This window comes from Octopus bimaculoides, chromosome 1 (assembly GCF_046866305.1).
Source record: "Octopus bimaculoides isolate indiv1 chromosome 1, ASM4686630v1, whole genome shotgun sequence".
NCBI classification, from domain to species: Eukaryota; Metazoa; Mollusca; class Cephalopoda; order Octopoda; family Octopodidae; genus Octopus; species Octopus bimaculoides.
The window spans coordinates 188,457,596-188,481,143 of NC_142928.1; the positions used below are offsets into that span (position 1 = coordinate 188,457,596).

General features: G+C 38.2%; 1 protein-coding gene across 1 annotated transcript in view; it reads right to left on the reverse strand.

Moving 5' to 3' along the window:
* Positions 1–23,298, reverse strand: part of LOC106883862 (NEDD8-activating enzyme E1 regulatory subunit) — a 30,060-nt gene extending 6,762 nt beyond the window's left edge. The window contains exons 1-14 of the mRNA XM_014935000.3: positions 23,197–23,298; positions 21,335–21,438; positions 20,287–20,347; positions 18,765–18,795; positions 17,816–17,887; positions 15,465–15,544; positions 14,030–14,139; positions 12,052–12,161; positions 8,248–8,310; positions 6,404–6,467; positions 4,460–4,551; positions 3,518–3,577; positions 1,947–2,007; positions 1,236–1,384 (exon numbers count right to left, since the gene is read on the reverse strand). Of these exons, the coding sequence (XP_014790486.1) occupies positions 1,236–1,384; positions 1,947–2,007; positions 3,518–3,577; positions 4,460–4,551; positions 6,404–6,467; positions 8,248–8,310; positions 12,052–12,161; positions 14,030–14,139; positions 15,465–15,544; positions 17,816–17,887; positions 18,765–18,795; positions 20,287–20,347; positions 21,335–21,438; positions 23,197–23,270 (1,131 nt within the window). The 5' untranslated portion in view covers positions 23,271–23,298. The remainder of the gene's footprint in view (positions 1–1,235; positions 1,385–1,946; positions 2,008–3,517; positions 3,578–4,459; positions 4,552–6,403; positions 6,468–8,247; positions 8,311–12,051; positions 12,162–14,029; positions 14,140–15,464; positions 15,545–17,815; positions 17,888–18,764; positions 18,796–20,286; positions 20,348–21,334; positions 21,439–23,196) is intronic.
* Positions 23,299–23,548: the final 250 nt, after the last annotated feature.

Consider the following 23,548-nt stretch of genomic DNA (forward strand, 5'->3'; position numbering starts at 1 on the left):
GGAGATGAGAAGTTTGGCACAGCTGTTTTGGCACTGCTTATTTGGCATCACTGAGAAGACGGTGATTTATTTGACATCAGGCATTTTAATGGTTCACTCCTCTGGTTATGCGTGTGAACATATTTCTCTTTGTGTGTGTGAGGGAAGGAAAAGTGTTTATGTCAGTTGTGTTCAATTAATAAATTGTAATGTCTCTCACTCTGTATGTGTATATTTCTCAGCGTGTGTGTGCCTCCAGTGCTAAAAAGGTAGTCACCAAAACAGATTCAGTGCCTGATCAGCTGTGCCAAATTGCCAGCATTCAAACAGCTGCGCCTAATTGTCTTATTCTGGTCTCAGATGTGATCCTTGTAGGCTTCCATAGACATATGCTGTTTTGCATCTGTCCATCATTGTGTTATTCAATATACTCTTTTACTTGTTTCAGTCATTTGACTGTGGCCATGCTGGAGCACCGCCTCTAGTCGAGCAAACTGACCCCAGGACTTATTCTTTGTAAGCCTAGTACTTATTCTATCGGTCTCTTTTGCCGAACCGCTAAGTTACGGGGACGTAAACACACCAGCATCGGTTGTCAAGCGAAGTTGGGGGGACAAACACAAACACACACACATATACATATATATGACGGGCTTCTTTTACTTTCCGTCTACCAAATTCACTTACAAGGCTTTGGTCCATAAGGCCAAGTGTATCCAGGTTGCTATGATGTTCAAGTGACTAAAAGTGTAAGATTCCACCCCGACTAAATAGGATGCTAATCCATTGTAGGGAGGTTAATCCTAATCCCTACTGTTATTGGTTCTTATTTGCAACTGAGTGAACTGAAACAAAATGAAATCAAATGTTTTGCTCAAGGGCATAATACACTGCCTGGCCTGAGAATTGAACCCACATCCTAATGATTGAGACCAACACCCAAACTATACCACATGTTTTCACTCCAAGAAGTTCACAAAACAAAAAGTATTGTATTTTAATGTGTATAAGGAACCCCCTAATTTTTGGGGCTTAAAATTTGGAAAAAGGTTTTGTAAGGGATTATAATACTATCCATATAAAAGAAACTCCCATATTTTTTAACCTAATTTTTGACAAAAAAGGGTTCCTTATACACATTAAAATATGGGAAATACAATGTTCAAGAGTAAAAAAGTAATATGACATTAACTCCAATACACAACAGAAAACAAAACAAGACAAAAAAAAAAACCCCTGAAAAAACTGATAATGACCTTTCCAATTTTCTGCAGAATGTTCTGGACACGATGGAGGACATTAGTAACGTCTTTATGTGCTTGCTCTCTGTAGATATTCTGCAACTGAATGTAACGGTTAGAATCTGCTGTCATATCAGGAATCGTACCTCTCAGTGGTAGAGTATCTGTAAAATAGAAATATCAACCAAATTTTCAACTGAACAAATACAAAATAATGCTTTTATTGGCTTGATGCTATTTCTAACACCAACAACTTTACTGCAAGTAGTGGATGCTTTTTATATGTCACTGACACTAATAAAGTTTCCAAGTAACATGCAAGGTAAGAGGAGGGGGGAGCCACTCCTTGACTAAGAGGTGGTGGAGGGAAGAGTATATTTTAGAGGAAGAAGAGGTGGCTTTATGTCAGATGCTGGGAGTTAAAGTATGATAGGGGGACAAGCAAAGGTGTCTTGCTATAGAAAAGGTAGATAGCTACCCTACATTATAGAAGGGTGGCTGAGAATAGCTGGGAGGTAGATATGTGATGAGTTGCTAGAGCAGACCCTCAAGGAGTAAGATAGGATAGAGATGGTGGATTAGTAGGGGAGAGGAGTGAGATAGGGGTTATAAGAGTGTGAGGAGAGAGTAAGAAAGGGTTGTATATATGTAGTAATATTGAGAAATTATTTCATATCTTGAAACCAATGTCAATAAGTAATAATGGAGACATAGGAACCGACTTACTTTTGCCTTCGTTCTCAGTGAATTCTTTCATGGCATGCAACATGATCCAGAAGTTTTTGCTCTTCAAAATAGAAAAGAAACAAAATAAAGCCCAAATAAAATATTTTTGAGATTCCTCTTAAAAAAATATATTTTCAACAAGTTTAAATTACTACAATGCTGTCACCACCTTCACCACTACTACTACTACTACTACCACCATGACCACCATTATAATTTCTGTAGTGGATACTCTTTGACAATGTTTGCTTCAACAATGAATATTTTGTCTGATCAACTGAATTTCAATTCCTAATATTAATGTGTTAATGGCCAAATATTCCACAGACACTCTTTACTCTTTTACATGTTTCAGTCATTTGACTGTGGCCATGCTGGAGCACCGCCTTTTGTCGAGCAAATCGACCCCAGGACTTATTCTTTGTAAGCCTAGTACTTATTCTATCGGTTGTCAAGCGATATTGGGGGGACAAACACAGACACACAAACATATATACATACACATATATATACATTTATACGATGGGCTTCTTTCAGTTTCCATCTACCAAATCCACTCACAAGGCTTTGGTCGGCCTGAGGCTATAGTAAAAGACACTTGCCCAAGGTGCCACGCAGTGGGACTGAATCCAGAACCGTGTGGGTGGTAAGCAAGCTACTTACCACACAGCCACTCCTACGCCTAAAAGACACAAGTACTTTTAATGTAATTCTTAGGTTGAACCATCATTTATGTAACTATTGGGTCATTTCATAAATAATGCATTGTTTTATACTTCTTTTATTTTTCAAAATTAAGATAAAGTTCTTTTTTAATCTAAAATATACTCTCTTTCATTTTCTACAATGCTCTTCCATCTATCTGGTAGACTTGCAAGGCCCCTCTTCTAAAATTCACTTGTCTGTGAATGTAACTACTTAGGGATAACAACATTTCAACAGGGATCTTTAAAATTTGATTTCATATCAAATGAGTAACGTATTTTATGGCCTATTTTATATATATTTATTGTATAAATGTAATATCAGATACACTATATCTGAAAAATGACAGGACAGTCATGGTTGGAATCAGGGCTGGATTAATTAAGATCCATAGAGACCCTAAGCACTTAAAAGATTTTAGTGACCCCCGTATGTATGTAATTCAAAATATAAACAATAAAAAAACATAAAATTAATTTTATCTTTCAAAATGAAACAAAATTAACAGTAAGATGGAAAATAATATTTATTTACCATCTTTATTTATATATTAAAAGTTTCCTCCTACTTTATTAATTGCAAAATCTTTGATCAGATCCTCACTATGACACCATGAAATTATATTTCCGATTATATAAATTACTTCAAATATTATTTTAGTTAGTTTAAAGTGATTTCTTTTGTGCTGTAAACCATTTACCATTTCTGTGGCACCACCCCTTCCCTTCATACCTTAAGCATGAGCTTATTTTGCTTAATGGTTAATCCAGTGCCACTTGGAATGTTTCTGATCATATGTCTGCTCCATCAGAGCTGACCAAGGGTTAAATAACTTTCTAAAATAAAAAAAAAAAAAATAATCTTACATCAGCATGCATCTGTGTGCAAGATGGATCATTGAAAATCTTCTGTACAGTTTCAGGAATCTGGCAAAGAAAAAACAGAAATAAGGGATAACGAAAAACATATACATAAGATACAATATAGGTGTTGGTGTGGCTTAGAAGCTTGTTTCCCAACCATTTGGTCTTGGGTTCAGTCCTACAGTGTGGCATCTTTGGCAATTGTCTTCTAGTATAGCCCTGGACCTATTAAAGTCTGTGAATGAATTTGGTTGACAGAAACTGTCTTATACTATCATCATCATCATCTCTGTCTCCCTCACTGGGTAACCATGTATCTTCTCTATAGCAAGACACTTGTTTCTGCCTCTATATCTCTGTTACACTCTAATCGTCATCATCTGATACTGGATCACCTCTTCCAATGCCCCCTCTGTTATAGCAAGACATCTGTTTCTGCCTCTCTGTCACACTCTAACCTTTTATGCTCTGACATGAGTTCCGTCCTGCTGGAAAAAAAGGAGTAATTCTGTGAAGGACCAGTGTTCTGTCCAGAGAGGAACATATATGCCTGAGAAATCAGGAAGCCAGCCCTATGTTCCCTACAGAGTGATGTGGACTAACCAACCACACTCCTTGATGGGTCAAAGGCTCATGTCTCATATGGATAACTTTCAGCTTGGTTTCTACTGTTTGATGCCCTTCAAGACATCATCCACTTCACAGACTGTACCAGAACAAAAGAGGTTGTCCTGTCCTCAACAAGACCAAGGGTTCGACTTGACCCCAGATTGTCTCTGTTCACCAACCACTTCACAGAATGTACTGGATGCATTGCATCATAACACCAACACTCGTAAGGTTACTTTGTACCTCATCCACTCTATCATGTATTCAATCATTCAAGGTGAATAGAAGAGAGGGCAATGAAACTACATCAATTCAAACATCATAATATATACTCACATGAGTTCTCACTAAGGATGTGTTCAAGTTTTCAACTGCCTCATCAAAATTTTGCTCCTCTTCGGGATTTCCATTTTCATTTCTTAAAACACCTTTAAACCAAAACAATATATATTGTACTGTAATCAACGAATGATCGTAGACAGAAATTTAAAATGCACTACTTCAGTAGAGTGAATTGTTGTTGGCACTCTGTCGAGGGTTCCAGTTGATTTGATCAATGGAACAGCCTGCTCGTGAAATTAACGTGCAAGTGGCTGAGCACTCCACAGACACGTGTACCATTAACGTAGTTCTCGGGGAGATTCAGCGTGACACAGTGTGACAAGGCTGACCCTTTGAATTACAGACACAACAGAAGCAGGAAGTAAGAGTGAGAGAAAGTTGTGGTGGAAGAGTACAGCAAGGTTTGCCACCATCCCCTGCCGGAGCCTCGTGGAGCCTTAGGTGTTTTCGCTCAATAAACACTCACAACGCCTGGTCTGGGAATCGAAACCGCGATCCTATGACCGCGAGTCCGCTGCCCTAACCACTGGGCCATTGCACCTCCACAGTAGAGTGAATAAGCTTATGTATAAAACAAAATTTCAAGGCCGAGTGATAGCTGACAGTTTTATCACCACAGCATAAAGCTGCAACAGAGGCCCACCTGATTGGTTGCCATTATTTATAAAGTAGCAAGGCAGCGAGCAGGCAAAACTGTTAGCTTGCTGGATGAAATGCTTGCGGTATTTCGCCTGTTACTATGTTCCGAGTTCAAATTCTGCTGAGGTCAACTTTGCCTTTCATCTTTTTGGGATTGATAAATTAAGTACCAGTGAAACACTGGGGTCGATGTAATCGACTGGGCCCCTCCCCCAAATTTCAGGCCTTGTGCCTATAGTAGAAAGGATTATTCATAAAGTAGCCATACATGTTCTCTTATATTTTCAATCTGAAGTCATTCTGTGAGGAAGGAACTGGTTTCTAACAAAGATTCAAAGCTCCATTGTTGTAACGTTGAGAACAAAGACAGAATCACATTTTGAACTAGAGAAGAGTTTTACATATTTTAACTGTTCCACTTACAGATTATAATGTGTGAGTGAGTTGGTTGATTTCTTTGTCTGGAAACCCCAGTTTATCCAGATTGTCATTTAGACATTTATTCACAAAACCAAGAGCACCAATGGTATACGTGTTAATTTATAATCTGGATACCTCGTCTGTGCTTGTGTCATGTAAAAAGCATTCGGTCCACTCTGCTGGGTGGTTGGTGTAAGGAAGGGCATCCAGTCGTAAAAATCGTACCAAAACAGACACAGACGTCTGGTGCAGGTTTCCGCCTGGTCCAGCATAGAAGGTGGACGTTAAATGATGATGATGATATAGGAGTTGGAGGTTTTGGAGTAGTTGTCCACAGTTATCTTCTTTCGTTTTACACCAACAAGACAGCTGACCTGCATGATGATACATATTCTTTCTTACCAGTTCCAACTCTCAAACAACTACATCCAGCATGCTAATTATATATCTTTTAATCTTTTTTACTTGTTTCAGTCATTTGACTGCAGCCATGCTGGAGCACCGCCTTCAGTCGAGTAAATTGACCCCAGGACTTTAATTTTTGTAAGCCTAGTACTTATTCTATCGGTCTCTTTTGCCGAACCGCTAAGTTACGGGGACGTAAACACACCAGCATTGGTTGTCAAGCGAAATTGGGGGGACAAACACAGATACACAAACATATACACACACACACACATATATATATATATATACACGTATATGACGGGCTTCTTTCAGTTTCCGTCTACCAAGTCCACTCACAAGGCTTTGGTTGGCCCGAGGCAATAGTAGAAGACACTTGCCCAAGGTGGTTGGTAAGCAAGCTACTTACTACACAGCCACTCCCACGCCTATATCATTAATTAAACTTTGTCAATCAAATAAATTTTTACTTACCACTTTTGATCATTTCTTTCATAAGGGTTTTCTCTTTGTAATTTTTAGGTGGTTCACCATTATGCTGGGGATAAAAGAATATTAATTTCAAAATTTATTACATATACATTAATCGATTGAAACAGAAAGAAACTCTTACCTTGTCGATACATTTCCTGAAATATATTTAAATTTTTTATACATGATAATATATTTAGTCTTGAGCAAACAAGAAATTAATATGTTAAAAGTCTTTCATTGTTTTAATGTACTCTAGAACATATTTGTAGGCTTCTTTTTTAGCCAATACTGTGTGTTTCAATGATTGCAGACAGTTTCTCTGTACAATATCATCATTGTTTAACGTCCGTTTTCCATGCTAGCATGGGTTGGATGATTTGACGGAGGACTGGACTGGCGAACCAGATGGCTACGCCAGGCTCCAATCTGATCTGGCAGAGTTTCTACAGCTGGATGCCCTTCCTAACGCCAATCACTCCGAGAGTGTAGTGGATGCTTTTACCTGCCACCGGCACGAAGGCCAGTTAGGCAGTACTGGCAATGGCCACGCTCAAATGGTGTTTTTTACGTGCCACCTGCACAGGAGCCAGTCCAGCGGCACTGGCAACGACCTCGCTCGAATGTTTTTTCACGTGCCACTGGCACAAGTGCCAGTAAGGTGACGCTGGTAACGATCATGCTCAAATGGTGCTATTTACATGCCACTGGCACGGAAGCCAGACAGCTGCTCTGGCAATGATCACGCTTGGTCGGTGCTCGTGCCATCACGATTTCGATTTCACTTGCCCCAACAGGTCTTCGCAAGCCGAGTTTAGTGTCCAATGAAGGAGAGGTTGGCATGGGTGCCAGTCGTCGAATTTGGATCGATTTCATTTGCCTCAACAGGTCTTCACAAACAGAGTTTAGTATCCTATGCTGTTTTTTTAAAAATTATTTTAGCGATTGTGGATAAAAAAATATGGTCCTTTGTTTGTCTGTTTCAAAACTCTGAAAAATCTGTCAACACCACCGTTATTTAATGTCCACTAGTCCTTGCTTGCATGGGATTGGATGAAATTTGTTGAGGCAAATTTTCTATGGCAGGATGCCTTTACTGATGCCAACTCCAACCAGTTTCCAAACAACGTTACATTTCTCTGCATGGCCAGACATGCTTTTTTCCAATCCATGCCAGAAAACTGCTGGCATGGATTGGATAGTTTGACATAAACTGGTAAGCCAGAGGGCTGCACCAGGCTGTAGTCGTTTGTTTTGCTTGGTTTCTCTGGCCAGATGCCCTTCCTAACACCAACCATTTTACAGAGTGTATTGGGGGCTTTTTACATGGCACCAGCACAGGTGCTTTTTACATGTGGCGCTGGCATGAGTGCTTTTGATGTGGTGCTGGATGCTTGTTTATGGGATATCAAAACATACACATATACATAACGGGCTTCTTCCAGTTTCCATGAACCTAATCCGCTTACAAGATTTAGGATGACCTGGCACTATAGTACACACTTGCTCAAAGTACCGTGCAGTGGGACTGAACCCAAGATAACATGTTTGGGCAGTAAGCTTCTTAACCATGCAGCCCTGCCTGTGTCTCTTGTGGCCCTTATAATCAACATCGAAGTAACAGCAAGTGGATAACAAAAGGGGTTTAGCAAGTTGACAAGTTAGTTAGAAGTTATATATTTTTCTGAGCAAAAAACCCCACCACAAAAACTCAAGTAACTATTCCATGAAGATTCATCTTACGCAACATAAAGATAGGCTACATGTTATGCAACATGGGTTGCTATGGTTACATGAAGTAAATATGATAGAAAGTTATTAAGATAAATATTTTAAAACTTACTGACCTCGTCTTTCCATTTCTGCAAATATTTATATATTATGACCAACCAAGGTACATGACTGTGTTCCTGACAAATAATGAAAATAATGAGTAGAGAGGGCATGTTATTAACGAGATTGTGAATGGCAATGAAAGGAGTTTGATAAACCTGACTGAGTGATTGACTGACCAAATGATTAAGCAAACAACTGATCAGTCAATTGGTTGAATAGTTAATTGATTATCAAATAAATAATGAAGAAGTGAAATAGAACCAAGCACATGCGCACACACACATATATATATGAGGGTGAGTCAAAAAGTAATGCCATTTTGTCTAGGACAGGTATAATTGCCAACACAGGAACATGTATCATACATCAAAATGAAGCTGGTCCTCTGTGGATCACATCCCTACTTCTCAACATAGTCACCGTTTCTCTCAATAGCAATGTTCCACCTTCAAATGAGAGCATGTATCCCTGCCCTGTAAAATTCTGTTGACTGTTATTTGAGCCACTTCTTCACTACAGTTTTCACTTCCTCGTCACTGGAATAATGTTTGCCTCTCAAACCCTCTTTCATGGGGCCGAAGAGATGACAGTCCAGTGACGAGGAAGTGAAAACTGTAGTGAAGAAGTGGCTCAAAGAACAGTCAACAGAATTTTACAGGGCAGGGATACATGCTCTCCTTCGAAGGTGGAACATTGCTGTTGAGAGAAACAGTGACTATGTTGAGAAGTAGGGATGTGATCCACAAAGGACCAGCTTCATTTTGATGATGTATGATGCAAGTTCCTGTGTTGGTAATTATACCTCTCCTAAACAAAATGGCATTAATGTTTGACTCACCCTCGTATATATATATATATATATATATATATACTAGCAGAAATACCCGGCGTTGCCCGGGTTAAAGAGAATAATGATATCTAAAAACGCCGTCTAGACTACGCATCATCTTTATATATAGAGATGTATATACACACACGCACCCAAACACACGTATATATATGTATATCAATATAAATATATGAAAGTCAATGAAGTTTCGTAAAAGAAGGTGATCATGTACATACTTTCTTGCTGTTGTGATTATAACACCTCATTGTAAACTATGTTCCTTGTTTTCCCTTGTGGAGCATATACAAATAGGTTTTTTGTTGCTGCCCACTCTTGAGCAGCCAACATACAGTTGTCCATGTGAGAAGCAGGGCTCTTCCAAGAGAAGACCAGCTACAGACAGTGTTTGACCCTGAGATTTGTTTATGGACATGGCAAAAGTCACACGAAGGGGGAATTGTAGTCTTCTGAATGTAAAAGGAATGTCTGCTCCTGATGGAGTAAGAGGAATTCTTGGAATAAAGATGTCATCCCCTTTTGCACATCCAGAAAGAATGGTAGCCTCGATAACGTGTGACATCATTTTCTAAATAATGCTCATCTGTTATGTTCGGGTTAAAATTTCATCAACATCAAAAATATATGAATTTTGATGGAAGTTATGGCCGTTATGCAAAGAATATAATTTCCAAATTTCATAAAGATCCATTCAGTACTTTTGACATAGTTTTGGATAAGAAAACAAATGACTAATGTGTGTGTTTGTGTGCATGTGTATGTGTGTGTGATGGGTGTATATATGTATAGATATCTGTATGCATGTATATATGTATATATGTGTACATATTACATGTACATCTATATATATATATATATATATATATATATATATACATCTACACATATGTATACATATACATGTATAGATCTATATATATATATATATATATATATATATATATATATATACATATACGTGTACATCTATATGTAAACATATACATCTCTCTCTCTCTCTCTTTCTCTCTAAAAGTATCTGTCATTACAGTATCGAAATGGTGTACATATACATGTATATGTATACATATACATCTCTCTCTCTCTTTCCGTCTCTCTCTTTCTCTCTCTGTGAAAGTATCTGTCACTACAGTATCGAAATGTGATTGTTTCAGTTAGTGGAATAGTTTCATTTTTAAAGTGAAAGTATTTGACATGAGTGTTTTTGTTTCACTTTTGACACGTAATACTTAAATAGTGGAGGAGATATTATGTTGCCGTGTGCTCGAACTCGGCAAGAAGTTAATAATTTTTTTGGACTAAAACACAACTGGAACCCTAAGTAAGGCATGTGTAAAATTTGAATGAAATTGGTTGCGTAGTTCTCGAGTTTTAGGGATTCACACAGACAGACAGACAGACACACATTCTCATTTTTATATATATAGATATATATATATATATGATGGGCTTCTTTCAGTTTCCATCTACCAAATCCACTCACAAGGCTTTGGTCAGCCCAAGGCTATAGTAGTAGACACTTGCTCAAGGTGCCACACAGTGGGATTGAATCCGGAACCATGTGGTTGGTACTTACCACACAGCCACTCCTACACTTATAGAAAATTTTATTTTGTCTTTTTTTTTTTACTCGTTTCAGTCATTGGAGTGTGGGCACCACTCCGAAGGGTTTAGTCAAATAAATCATCCTCCAAAGTCTGGTAATTATTTCATCAGTCCCTTTTGTTGAACCACTATGTTATGGGGATGTAAACAAACCAACACTGGTTGTCAAACAATGGCAGGTCACAGACAAAAATGCAAACATGCACACACATACAAGTACACTGATATGTATGTATATATATATATATATATATATATATATATATATATATATGGCAGGCTTCCACACAGTTTCTGCCTAACAAATTCACTCACAAGGTATTGGTCAGCCTGGGAATATAGCAGAAAACCCAAATCATGTGGTTGCAAAGCAGGTTTCATAACCATTGGCAAAATTAGAAACCATAATAACAAACCCTGACATTGGATGGAGCTCTGTGCAGGGCTGCAGTTTGCCTGATCCTCTCAAACCATCCAACCGACACCAGTATGAAAAACAGACATTAGATGATGATGATATATAAAATACACATCACCATCAATGACATTTTATGCCTCTGCTTTCCATGCTGGCATGGGTTGGACAGATTGTCAATGACTTTTGTCAGTTCTTATTCAGAGCTACCACCCTCTTAGAACAGGTCAGATGACCAGATCTTGGATGTTCCAGTTTTGGCAAGGTTTTTATGGCTGGGTGCTCTTCCTATCACTAACCACTTTAGAGAATGAAATGAGTACATTTTGTTATGGTACCAGACATTGCCCTGTTTGCAGCTACCAACCACATGGTTCTGGGTTCAGTCCCACTGCGCAGCACCTTGGGCAAGTGTCTTCTACTATAGCCTCAGACCGACCAAAGCCTTGTGAATGGATTTGGTAGACGGAAACTGAAAGAAGCCCGTCGTATATATGTATGTGTGTATATGTTTGTGTGTCTGTGTTTGTCCCCTCCAACATCGCTTGACAACCGATGCTGGTGTGTTTACGTCCCCGTAACTTAGCAGTTTGACAAAAGAGACCAATAGAATAAGTATTAGGTTTACAAAGAATAAGTCCTGGGGTTGATTTGCGGTGCTCCAGCATAGCCACAGTCAAATGACTGAAACAAGTAAAAGAGTAAAGAGAGTTACCTTTACTCTTAAGCGGTTTCTATTCATTCAAGATAAATGTGACAAACAAAAGAGAGAGCATGAGACTGGAAGAGAGAGAGAGATTGATAGGTGGAGCAAGGCAGTAGGCGAGCAAATAATGGAAGTGAGAGAGTGATAGGCAGCTACATGTTGGAAGGAAATGAAATGATGAAAGGAGGAATAAGGAGAAACATTTTTTGGGGGGAGTTCAGACGAAGAAGAGTTTTATTTACTTTTTTTTCCATGTCATTCAAATTTAACTTATCACAGAAATCAATCAGCCCTGGGAATGGACAGTCCAGTCGAAGATCTTCATGAGAATTATCAGGATGGGATTCAATAACTGTAAGAAAAAAACAAAACAAAACAAAAAAAGCCATAAACTCCAATTATTATCTTTTGCATTGATACAGGGGTCACGCATTTATAAGTTTAACCCTTTAGTGTTTAAACTGGCCAAATCAGGTCCAAATATGTTTTATGTTCAAATCCTACAATATCATTCTAAAAATAAACAATCACATCACCAAATCTGTTCAAATCCTACAATCAGACTCAAATATACATTATTTACAATTGACGGATATTTGTCCTCATCTTGTTTGCTGTTAACACAACATTTCGGTTGATATAACCTCCAGCCTTCATCAGGTGTCTTGAGGAAATTTCGAACCTGGGTTCTCATTCCTAAGGTATTTTTCAATGTTGTTGTTATTATTATTATTATTATTATTATTATTATCATTATTATTCAGGTCACTGCTTGGAATTGAACTCGGAATCTTGGGATTAGTAGCCTGTGCTCTTAACCACTACGTCATATGTTTTATGTTGAAATCCTACAATGTCATTCTAAAAATAAACAATCACATCACCAAATCTCAAAGCTACGAGATAACGTCTGATTAATTCAAAACAAATGTGAATCCAAAAGCCTTACATTTGTCAGAGTAGTCTGAATGCTAAAGGGTTAAGGGATGAAGTGACTCAACCCTTTAGTACTTGATTGGTTGCTATTTGTTTTACTGACTATAGAAAGATCGATGCCAGTGCCGTCTGACTGGCACCTGTCCCAAGAACGTAGGCGTGGCTGATGCCAGTGTCATGTAACTGGCCTGTTAAAAACACCTTTCAGTCGTTGGGTGATATGCTGTGCTTGTGAAGATCTGTTGAACCGAGTGAAATTGTTGTTGTGGGTGATGCCAGTGCCGTCTGACTGGCACCTGTGCTGGTAGCATGTAAAAAGCACCATTCATGCATTGGGCCTAATGGAGGCAGTGATAGGTGACCAAGACCCTTGGCGATATACTGTGCTTGTGTTGACCTGTGAAGCCCAGTGAGACCGTAGTTGTGGCTGATGCCAGTGTCAGGTCAATGGCACTCACTATACTCTTAGAGTGGTTGGCGTTAGAAAGGGCATCCAACCGTAGAAGCCTTGCCAAATCAGAACCTGGTGCAGCCCCCACACCCCAGCTTACTAGTTTTCAGTCAAACCGTCCAACCCATGCCAGCATGGTGAGCAGACGTTACACGACGACGACGATGTTAGGCAAAGTTTACCTGAGTGGAATTTGAGCAAACAACATGAAGTCATTTAATTAAATACCAAAAAAGTATTTGGCTTGGCCCTACACTGTTTCTTCTACTGACTGACACAACAACAATAACAACAGCAGCAATTTCAAACATACAAGCCCCCAGATTGAAGGGTAGGGGCAAAATGAATTTAATCATCCCTCACCTGTCACCAGCACTACATTCATACTAATTTTATGAACCAAGGGAGGGAAGAAAATCAAAGTGAAGCCCAGTGCAGAACTCACTGGTTGTAGGCATAGCTGTGTCGTTAAGAAGTTTGGTTTCTAAACACATGGTCTCAAGTTCAATATCACTGCATAGCACTTTGGGTGTCTTCTATTATAATAAAGGATTCATCTGAGCCTTGCTAGTGGACTTAGTAGAAGAAAATTGATAGAGAACTCTGATAAAAATGTGTGTGTTTCAGTCACCTTGGCAAAAAAATCCTCAAAACTTCTGTCTACTGCTTAATCAAATCTACCTGGGGCCATGTGGAAGACATTTGCCCAAAGTACTAAACGGTGGGACTGAACCTGAGACCACATGGTTGGGAAGTAAGCTTCTTAACCACACAGCCACACTTGCTCCTAAAAATAGAAATAATATGACAATGATGAGAGTAAATATAATTACTTGTGTGATCTGCCACAACAATCCGAGCATAACCTATAAAACCATAGGATCGACAGATTAAGAGGGGGATATCAGCTTCTCGGAGGTGAGTCGCAAGCTGCAAGAGTGGCCTGTAAAAATTAAAACAAACAACACATAAGTAAATAATGGTTTCAAATTTTGACACAAGGCCAGCAATGTTGGGGAGGGGATAAGTCAATAACATGGACCCCAGTGTTCCACTGGTACTTATTTTATCAACCCTGAAAGGATGAAAAGCAAAGCCAACCTTGGCGGCATTTGATCTCAGACTGCAGAGTTGGAAGAAATGCTGCTAAGCATTTTGTCCAAAGTGGTTCTGATTCTGTCAGCTCGACGCCTTAACATATTCTTTTACTTGTTTCAGTCATCTGACTGCGGCCATGCTGGAGCACCGCCTTTTGTCGAACACTTGTTTCAGTAATCTGACCATGCCGGAGCACCACCTGTAGTTGAACAAATCGACCCCAGGACTTATTCTTTGTAAGCCTAGTACTTATTCTATCGGGCTCTTTTGCCGAACCGCTAAGTTACGGGGATGTAAACACACCAGCACCGGTTGTCAAGCGATGTCCAAGCGTGTTCATTGCCAGAGCAGCTGTCTGGCTACCATGCTAGTGGTCCGTAAATAGCACCATTTGAGTGTAATCGTTACCAGCGTTGCCTTCCTGGCACTTGTGCTAGTGGCACATTAGAAAATCATTTGAGTGAGGTCGTTGCCAGTGCCGCTGGACTGGCTCCTGTGCAGGTGGCACGTAAAAAACACCTTTTGAGCGTGGCCGTTGCCAGTACCGTGTGACTGGCCCTCGTGCCAGTGGCACATAAAAAGCACCCACTACACTCTTGGAATGGTTGGCGTTAGGAAAGGCATCCAGCTGTAGAAACTCTGCCAGATCAGATTGGAGCCTGGTGCAGCCTTCTGGCTTGCCAGTCCTCAGTCAAATCGTCTAACCCATGCTAGCATGGAAAGCGGACGTTAATGATGATGAGGATGATGGAGCTAGCTGATTACATTGACCCCACCAATGCTCAACTGGTACTTATTTTCACCATCATCATCATTGTTTAACGCCCACTTTCCATGCTGGCATGGGTTGGACCGTTTGACTGAGAGCTGGCAAAACTAAAAAGAATGAAAGGTAAAGTTGACCTCAGCAGAATTTGGACTCCGGACATAAAGAGTTGGAAGAAATGCCATAAAGCATTTTGTCAGGTGTGCTAATGATTCTGCCAGCTCATTTCATAAACTATTATTAATAATAAGTTTATTGTATAAAGTGCTCAGGTACACTAATCAGAGTAGACAAAAGCAGTAATAATCAGGTAAAGAAATGATTTTAGCAATGATAGCTAAAATGGAGTGCGGAAAAGAGTTAAAAACAAAAGCAAAACCAAAAAAAAAAAAAAAACAACTTACTTTTCATGTAGATTTGTTGCAACAACAAGAGTAAAGCGGTTAAAAAATTCTGGATTACTCTCCAAAAGCTTTTCTGGTGACTATAAGATAAAGAAATGAATTTAATAAATATATCATATAACCTTGGCCGTTTTCGTGCGGGTGACACGTAAAAGCACCCACTACACTCTCTGAGTGGTTGGCGTTAGGAAGGGCATCCAGCTGTAGAAACTCTGCCAAATCAGACTGGAGCCTGGTGTTGCCATCCGGTTTCACCAGTCCTCAGTCAAATCGTCCAACCCATGCTAGCATGGAAAGCGGACGTTAAACGATGATGATGATGATGATGAACCTTGTCTCGATTTCAGAGCTGAGGAATTACCATCATAAATACACTGATCTATGTAGATTAGTGACCTTATCTTGGTTGTTATAATCACAACTTTCTGACTGTTATACCCTCTGTATCAGGTGCCTGTTCTATTTGGTAATGGTCTTGGAACATAAAACTAAATCCTTTATTAAATCCACGGGGACAGACATAAGAAGACACCTAAGGTACTATGCAGTGGGATTGAACCCAAAAGCCACATGGCTGCTAAGTGCTTAACCATGCAACCTATACACTATACACATATATATACATATATACATACATATATAAAGTAACTTACGGACATGTATACATCTGATTCCTCTTATGTCTAACTACACATAAATATTAGTTTTAAAGTGCCTCAGTATTTTGCTGTCATGCAAAAAGCATCCATGCTGGTACCACATAAAAAAACACCCAGTACATTTTGTAAAGTGGTTAGCATTAGAAAGGGCATCCAGTTGTAGAAACCACATCAAAATACAAATGGAGCCTGGTGTAAGTCTCCGGCTTGCCAGGTCCTATCAAAATGTCCAACCCATTCCAGCATAGAAAACAGACAACAAATGATGTTGACCATTGTGTTTTTATTTTGGTATGACCAAAATATCCTATTTTTAGCATCTTCTGCAGCTGGTAGCTAAGCGACACAGAGGATTCCATACAATCTACAGAGGTGGGTAGTAATTTGTTGATCAATGTCACGGTTTGGTAAGGATTACTTCTGTGATTGTTGTTTTGTCCATAATGACATCTGGCACAACCAGATGTCATTATGGACAAGATGTTTTCAAGTTTGCATTTGTAAGTTCTTTTAAAGGTGCTTATTCTAATGCCTACACTTTGACACCCATTTTTGCTCAATGCTCCAGCAGAGGCATAAAGATATATTTTTCAACAAGGGACAGTCGGCAGGATGTTTCTGATCCTTTGATATAGGAATAACAGCCTCCACAACAAACCAAGATATCTTTTGATTGATAAATCCTTTCTCCTTCACGCACCAGATATACTAGGATAGTGAGGACAAACTTTTGTTCCTGAATGTATTTACTGTGAGACCAATGGAATTTTTCTTATAACCATTGGTCACTAATGTCTTAACTTACAACACTAGTGATTGTTATACCTGGTACATTATGGACTTCCCACTGAATGGACAGGGTATAACTTTGCTGTAGCAGCTTTCAAATGAGGTAATTTGGTTTATCCTTGTATGTTTCTTACAAGGTTAAACCAAATCCCTCGTTTGGCCCAGGGTGGAACCCAGCCATAATAATAATATTGTATGTATCTTTGTCTCTATTGCTTTTAACTATCAGAGCAGTAATGCTTTCAGTGCAGATGGAAGTAACTTCTACATTGTTTTTGTGAAAAAACAAATTGCAAAATCCAAATGAGAAACACATACAAACATAAATGTCTAAGGCGGTGAGCTGGCAGAAACGTTATGCTGCCGGGCGAAATGCTTAGCAGTATTTCATCTGCCGTTACGTTCTGAGTTCAAATTCCGCTGAGGTTGACTTTGCCTTTCATCTTTTTGGGGTCGATAAATTAAGTACCAGTTACGCATTGGGGTCGATGTAATCGACTTAATCCCTTTGTCTGTCCTTGTTTGTCCCCGCTATGTTTAGCCCCTTGTGGGCAATAAAGAAATAACAAATATAAATGTCTTATATTCAACAAGAAACACAGTGGTCAAATAGAAAGAATACTACATTTAGGGTACAGACCAGCCAAATTTGCATAGCATCAAGAACAATATGCTACCCTTGAGCAAGGCCATTGACTCTGGAAGTCTCAAAGTAGAAACTATCAGGCAGTATTAATTCGTAAAAGTTCTACAAACATTTTAAAAGGTGGTTAAAGTTTAGTGATATTTTCTATAATTTCAGTGTCTGTCAATATATCACAAATGCTATACAGGTAATTATTAGAATATCCATATGCCTGATGAGCAAGAAATGGTAACTAATGAGAACAAAGAGATATTTACCTCTTCCACATAATCCCCGCTGACCTCTTCATTTAGTTCCATCAACAGATCTGTTGCTACATGTGCACGAGACTGAAATTCAGGGAAAGTAATTAAAATGAGAGAGGCTGTGTTTAAAGACAATATAACAGGAATCTGTCATCCCTGTTAATTATACAATAAATATTAATTATGAAATATGAAACATGAATGATTTCCAACTCATTATAAAAATGCTAACTTAATGCATGGAATTCAGTGTGAAATTCGGTAAATAACAAATATTTTGTTGATAAGGAAGCACAATTTTATCCATACCTTTCTATCTCAACGTAGACATTACATGTAACACTACTAAACTTCTGAACTATGAGTGAGGCACCAGAATAAATTAAATAAGCAATTACCTGGTCTAGCAGTTTGAGACTTCTAGCTATAACATTGTTACAGCTGTCACTGGATATGACTTAAGCTCTATAATTTAGTTAAGCACCTGTATTTATTCTGTACTGAAATCCAGTAGAGGTCTACTTTGTCTTTCATCCTATCAGCCTTGACCTTCAGACTGATGTACATCACTTGTCTGTGATGGCTTGACCGGCTGTTTAATAGGCAGTCACTGAATGATGTACTCCCCCCAAAAGGTGTGTAATATAAACACCAGCTGGCTTTACATTGTCCAGAAAAATAAACAATAATAGAAAAAAAGCTGAATAGCCAGTCAGAATTTGTATTCTACCTATGGAATGTGGTGATTATTAAAAAGAAAATAAAATGAAAATGAGTGATGCTGGGTGGTTGGTTTTAGGTAGGGCTTCCAACCAAAAAAAAAAAAAAAAAAAAAAAAAAAAAACCTGCCAAAACAGACTCAGAAGTCTGGTGCAGGCTCTTGTCTCACCAGCTCCTGTCAAACTATCCAACCCATGCCAGCATGGAAGGTAGACATTAAATGATGATGTTACAAACATACCTGGCCAATTGTGTCTTTAGCAAGGAAGAAGCTGAAAAGATAAAGGAAAGACAATAGATAAGTACAAATTATATCCTGACTGAGTCGATAAATATAAGATAGTTAATGATAATAATTTTTCCTATGAGAGGCAGAAAACCTGAAATTTTGTGGGAAGGTGGTAAGTCAATTACAATGAAATAAGTACCAGTTGAAATAAGTACCATTGCATCATCTACATGGAACCATGTGGTTGGGAAGCAAGTATCTTACCACACAACCATGCAAAATTCATATTTTCAGCTGTTTGCCTTTTTGTTTAAGCCAGTCATCTCAGGAAGGACTCTGGTGAGACTGCATGGTGGAGGTGTTCATCATGTGGATGATGGAATGCATGACCAAACAAAAGGAAGTGTCTTTTAAGTGAAAGTCATAGAAAGAAATTAATCCAGCAACAATGATAAACTTTGGGGCTTGTTATTATTGTATCAAAGTACAAAATCCTCAATAATAACAATAGTACAAGACAAGGAGGAAACCTCCTCTACTGAGAGGACTGTATTGTTCAAACAGTTGATCAAACCATCACAGAAAAGTGATGGAGACAGGCCTGAAGTCAGGGATGAAAGGTAAAGTAGATTGCTACAAGACTTGAATAAAGAATAAATACAAGTCCTTCAGTAAATTTTAGGGTCTCCATCAGCTGTAGTTGGCCAATTGTTTTAGCACCTGGAAAAGTTCCTTTCCAAAATGCAAGCTTGGTCATGATTTGTGTGTGTGTGTGTGTGTGTGAATGTGATTCATTTCCATTGTATATTCTACTCCCCATTCATCCAATACTAAACATGCTATTTTTAATGCCAATGGCAGCTCCCCCACCGCCGTATTACCTCTGTCTCTCACCATTTCCACTCTCACGTGCCTCTGAAATATACCTGCTAGAAATAACAGCCAAATCATACCTTTCAGCCTTAATCCTTTTGAGACTATATTTCCAATGTGTCTTAGATAAATTTTCAAAATAAACAAAATTTTGAAAAAGATTTTAGTGAAATATCTTTTACTTTCAGGTAATATGAGGGAGATAATCATTTAGCAAGATGAGAAATTTGGTTTAAAAATTAAGGATTAGAGGAAAGGCTAGATAGAATATAGTTCTCATTTTTTTGGTTTGGAGAAAGGGGTTGAGCCCATGGTCTTCATAGGTCTTCCAAGACTAGTAAAACCAATGAACAGGGTGCTTTTATACACTGGTATAAAGTAATTGGGGCTTGTTATAACATTCATTTTATGAGTTTTATCAAAGTTCTAATACAGATGTGGAAACTATGATGTGGATGGCCTTAGGCTAGTTAGTAGTGGGCATTGGAGGTAGATAAAAAAAGAAGGGTGCATTGGATAATGTCTGAAAAAAAAAAAAAGACAGGAACATCATGGGTGGGACATCCTTGATCACAGGTTTGCTCAATAAGATCTCATCAGGGGCCAAACAACAACATAATGGCATCAACAAAAATAGTAAACAAAACATGACAAAACTTACTTGTTGCCGACATCAGCGCCAGTGACTTTGTCTCCATCAACTATGGTGAAAGAACCAATTCCTGTAAAATGAAGCCAACGTAATAAGTTAATAAAATAACAAATAACATATTCCCACCTCCCACACCTTCATATAAACCCCTTTTTTAACATTAAGCCCTTATTTATTTTGTTACCTTTGAGTTCCTTACTTCAAACATTACAGATTGAACGTCTTGCCTAAACCTTTGCCAGTCATCTATTTCTTTAGTTTGTTGCACACCCCAGGTGTTGGTTTGTTTATGCCCTTGTAAGTTAGCGATATGGGAAAAGAGACTGATAGAATAAGTACCACACTGGAAAAAAAAATTAATCCTGGGACCAATTTGTTTGTTTAAAACCCTTCAAAGTGGTGCCCCAGCATGGCCTGTGGTGGAAAACTAGCTCAGGAAGGCAGGGACGCTACTCCCTGAGACCCCTTTCGGAGCCCCCTCACCTACCTCTACCTTTTGGTGTTTGATAAAATAAGTACCAACAGAATACTGGGGCTGATGTAATTGACTTAGCCCTTTCCCTGAAATTGCTGACCTTGTGCCAAGATTTTAAATCAAAAGGATTAAAATTCTGAATGGAGATGATTTGTGATACATAACTGGTCGGCATTCTAAATCATGAAAATATGGCTACAGCATTTCATTGTGTTTAGGGAGCTTTGAGAAAGACATACATTTCCGACAGTTCTTGAATTAATCTCTTTGAGAACTACATTAAGTGTCTGTATGTCTGTGGAGTGTTCGGCTACTTGCTCGTTAATTTCACGAACAGTCTATTCCATTGATTAGATCAACTAGAACCCTTGTCATTGAAACAACAAAGTGATAGTTAGGGGCTAATAGTGAAAGTGGATTGCCCAGTGTTCAATCCAGATCATGTCATATAGGTGGACTCTTCCATATGGAAAGAAGAGAGGATGTTAAAGATGAAAACAGAAACAAGAATCTATATAAAACGTACACACACACATACGTACACTAGTACATTTATAACCTGAGCATGATCTGGTAACTAACCTGGTAAAACAAGGTTTTTCAGAATTTCTGTTCCAGTAGCAGTTGCATTAATAAGACAAACTTTAGCATTTTCTAAACATGCTTGGCCATGGTCACCCCATAACCTGAATAAAATAAAACAACAACAAAATAATGTAGAAAAAATAGAAATAAAATACATATACAAAAAAATACATAACCCCCACCTGTCTCAGTAGCAATATTTCCCATGAAGAATATATGTATATCCAAAAGATACACTCCACTATGAAGACAGAATGGTGCTATTTACAAAGACAGGGATTAGTAAAGTGGTTAATATTGATCCCTAGCAATTTATGTAGCTATTCAAGGGGTCAATAAATACCTGAAATGGCTTCGAGCAGTAAGGATAATAAATTATCAAAATATGACAGTATTTTAATTGTTCATTATCAATTTTGCCAATATTTTCATAAAATCCCTTTAAGATATTTCTAATGAAAAAAAAAAAAAAATAACAGTACTGACACAAAAGGAAGAATTGATTTTAAATCAAGAAATTTTTAATTATACTTTATAATTAAAAAAAAATAACATGATAGGGGTCAATGATTCTATGAAGGGACCGATGATATAAGTTTGTCAACTGCCCCACTCCCAGTCTAAGATCATGTGTGTGTGTATGCATGTCTCTGTGTTTTGCGTGTGTATATATGGGTTTGCTTGTTTGTATCCATGCCCAAAAGTCAAGCTATGAACAATATAATTTGTATTGTAATTAGTTTACCATATTCATAATAACTAAGTTCACACCTCTTGCTGTTTTCATTTACTTCCCATAAATTGTTTTTTTGCTGTGCAGGTGTGGTTGTGTGGTAAGAAGTTTGTTTCTCAACCCCCTAGCCACAGGTTCAGTCAAACTGTGAAGCCCCATAGGCAAGTGTCTTCTGCAATAAATCTGGGCTGACTAAAGCCTAGTGAGTGGCTTTGGTAGATGGAAACTGAAAGAAGCCTGTTGTATATGTGTGTGTTAGTCGTAAATGAATGTCACTGTCATGCGTTTGGTGTCCTTCGTTTTCAATCTTTTATGAGAGCATATCTGGTCTTGGGAAATATTACCTTACCTGGAAACAGGTGAAGGTTGGTGACTAGAGGGGCATCCAGCTGTAGAAAATCCGCCTCAGCAAGTTCATCCGATTCATGTATGCATGGAGAACTGGACGTTAAATGATCACACACACACATACGTATGAGTGTGTTACGAAGATTTACAAATTAAAGGGCTCAATTAGCAGAATTAAATTGCAAATACTAGGTTGACAGGGACTTTAAATTTTGCATGTAGTGGCTTACTCAGCAAGTCATTTACACACACACACACACGTTTAGTGTGACTGTCGGTACTATATACCATAATCGAAATTAAAACATTGAGCAGCTCTAGTCGAAACTCGGAGTAAGGTGAGACTGACTCGACAAAGAAAAAAAAAAAAAAAAAGAAAGAAGTCTACGTAACAATCTATCTATTACATCATATCATATTTAAGTGAATTCTCAGTTACTACCATTAAACTAATCATTCCACCCGCAGAGTCGAAAACGAAATGTAAATTCTTCGCAATATAATCCTTAAATAAAAATGTAAACTAAGATTTTTTTATAGCTATATATGTATATATATGTATATACAATATTCACTTGAAATTTATATGTCAACAATTCAGTAATTATCAAGAATAAATATGTAAGCAATGAAGTTTGACAAAAGATAAATATTTAATTGAAACTTAAATACTATAAAGAAACCGCTTCCAAAATATAATTGATACATTGTTAGACAAATAAAGACAGTTGGAAGTTCTTTTGTTTAATTTGGAGCCTATCAGATATTAATGTCTTACCGTAGCTGACGATCATATCTGTTCACATTGACTTTATTATCAGAGGTAGGGCTGGCCGCCGTCGTTGTTGCCATTTTCAGAAGATTTCAAAATGTTCCTCTCTCAAAACAAACGAAGTCACATTTGTCATACAACTTCCGGTCCGGTTTTGGCTTATCATTAAGGGGACATCACTTGTGTTTCATGACTCAGACACGAGAATCACTTCAGATTGCAAGAGTTACCTCTCTTGAAAGAAATTTAATAATTTCCTTTAAGTGATCGTTTAATTATGAACTTATTGTATAAATTGTTCAGGTGCACTTACAGAAACAAGAACAAATCATAGCTTATCATTCCGGCCAGTTGTAGT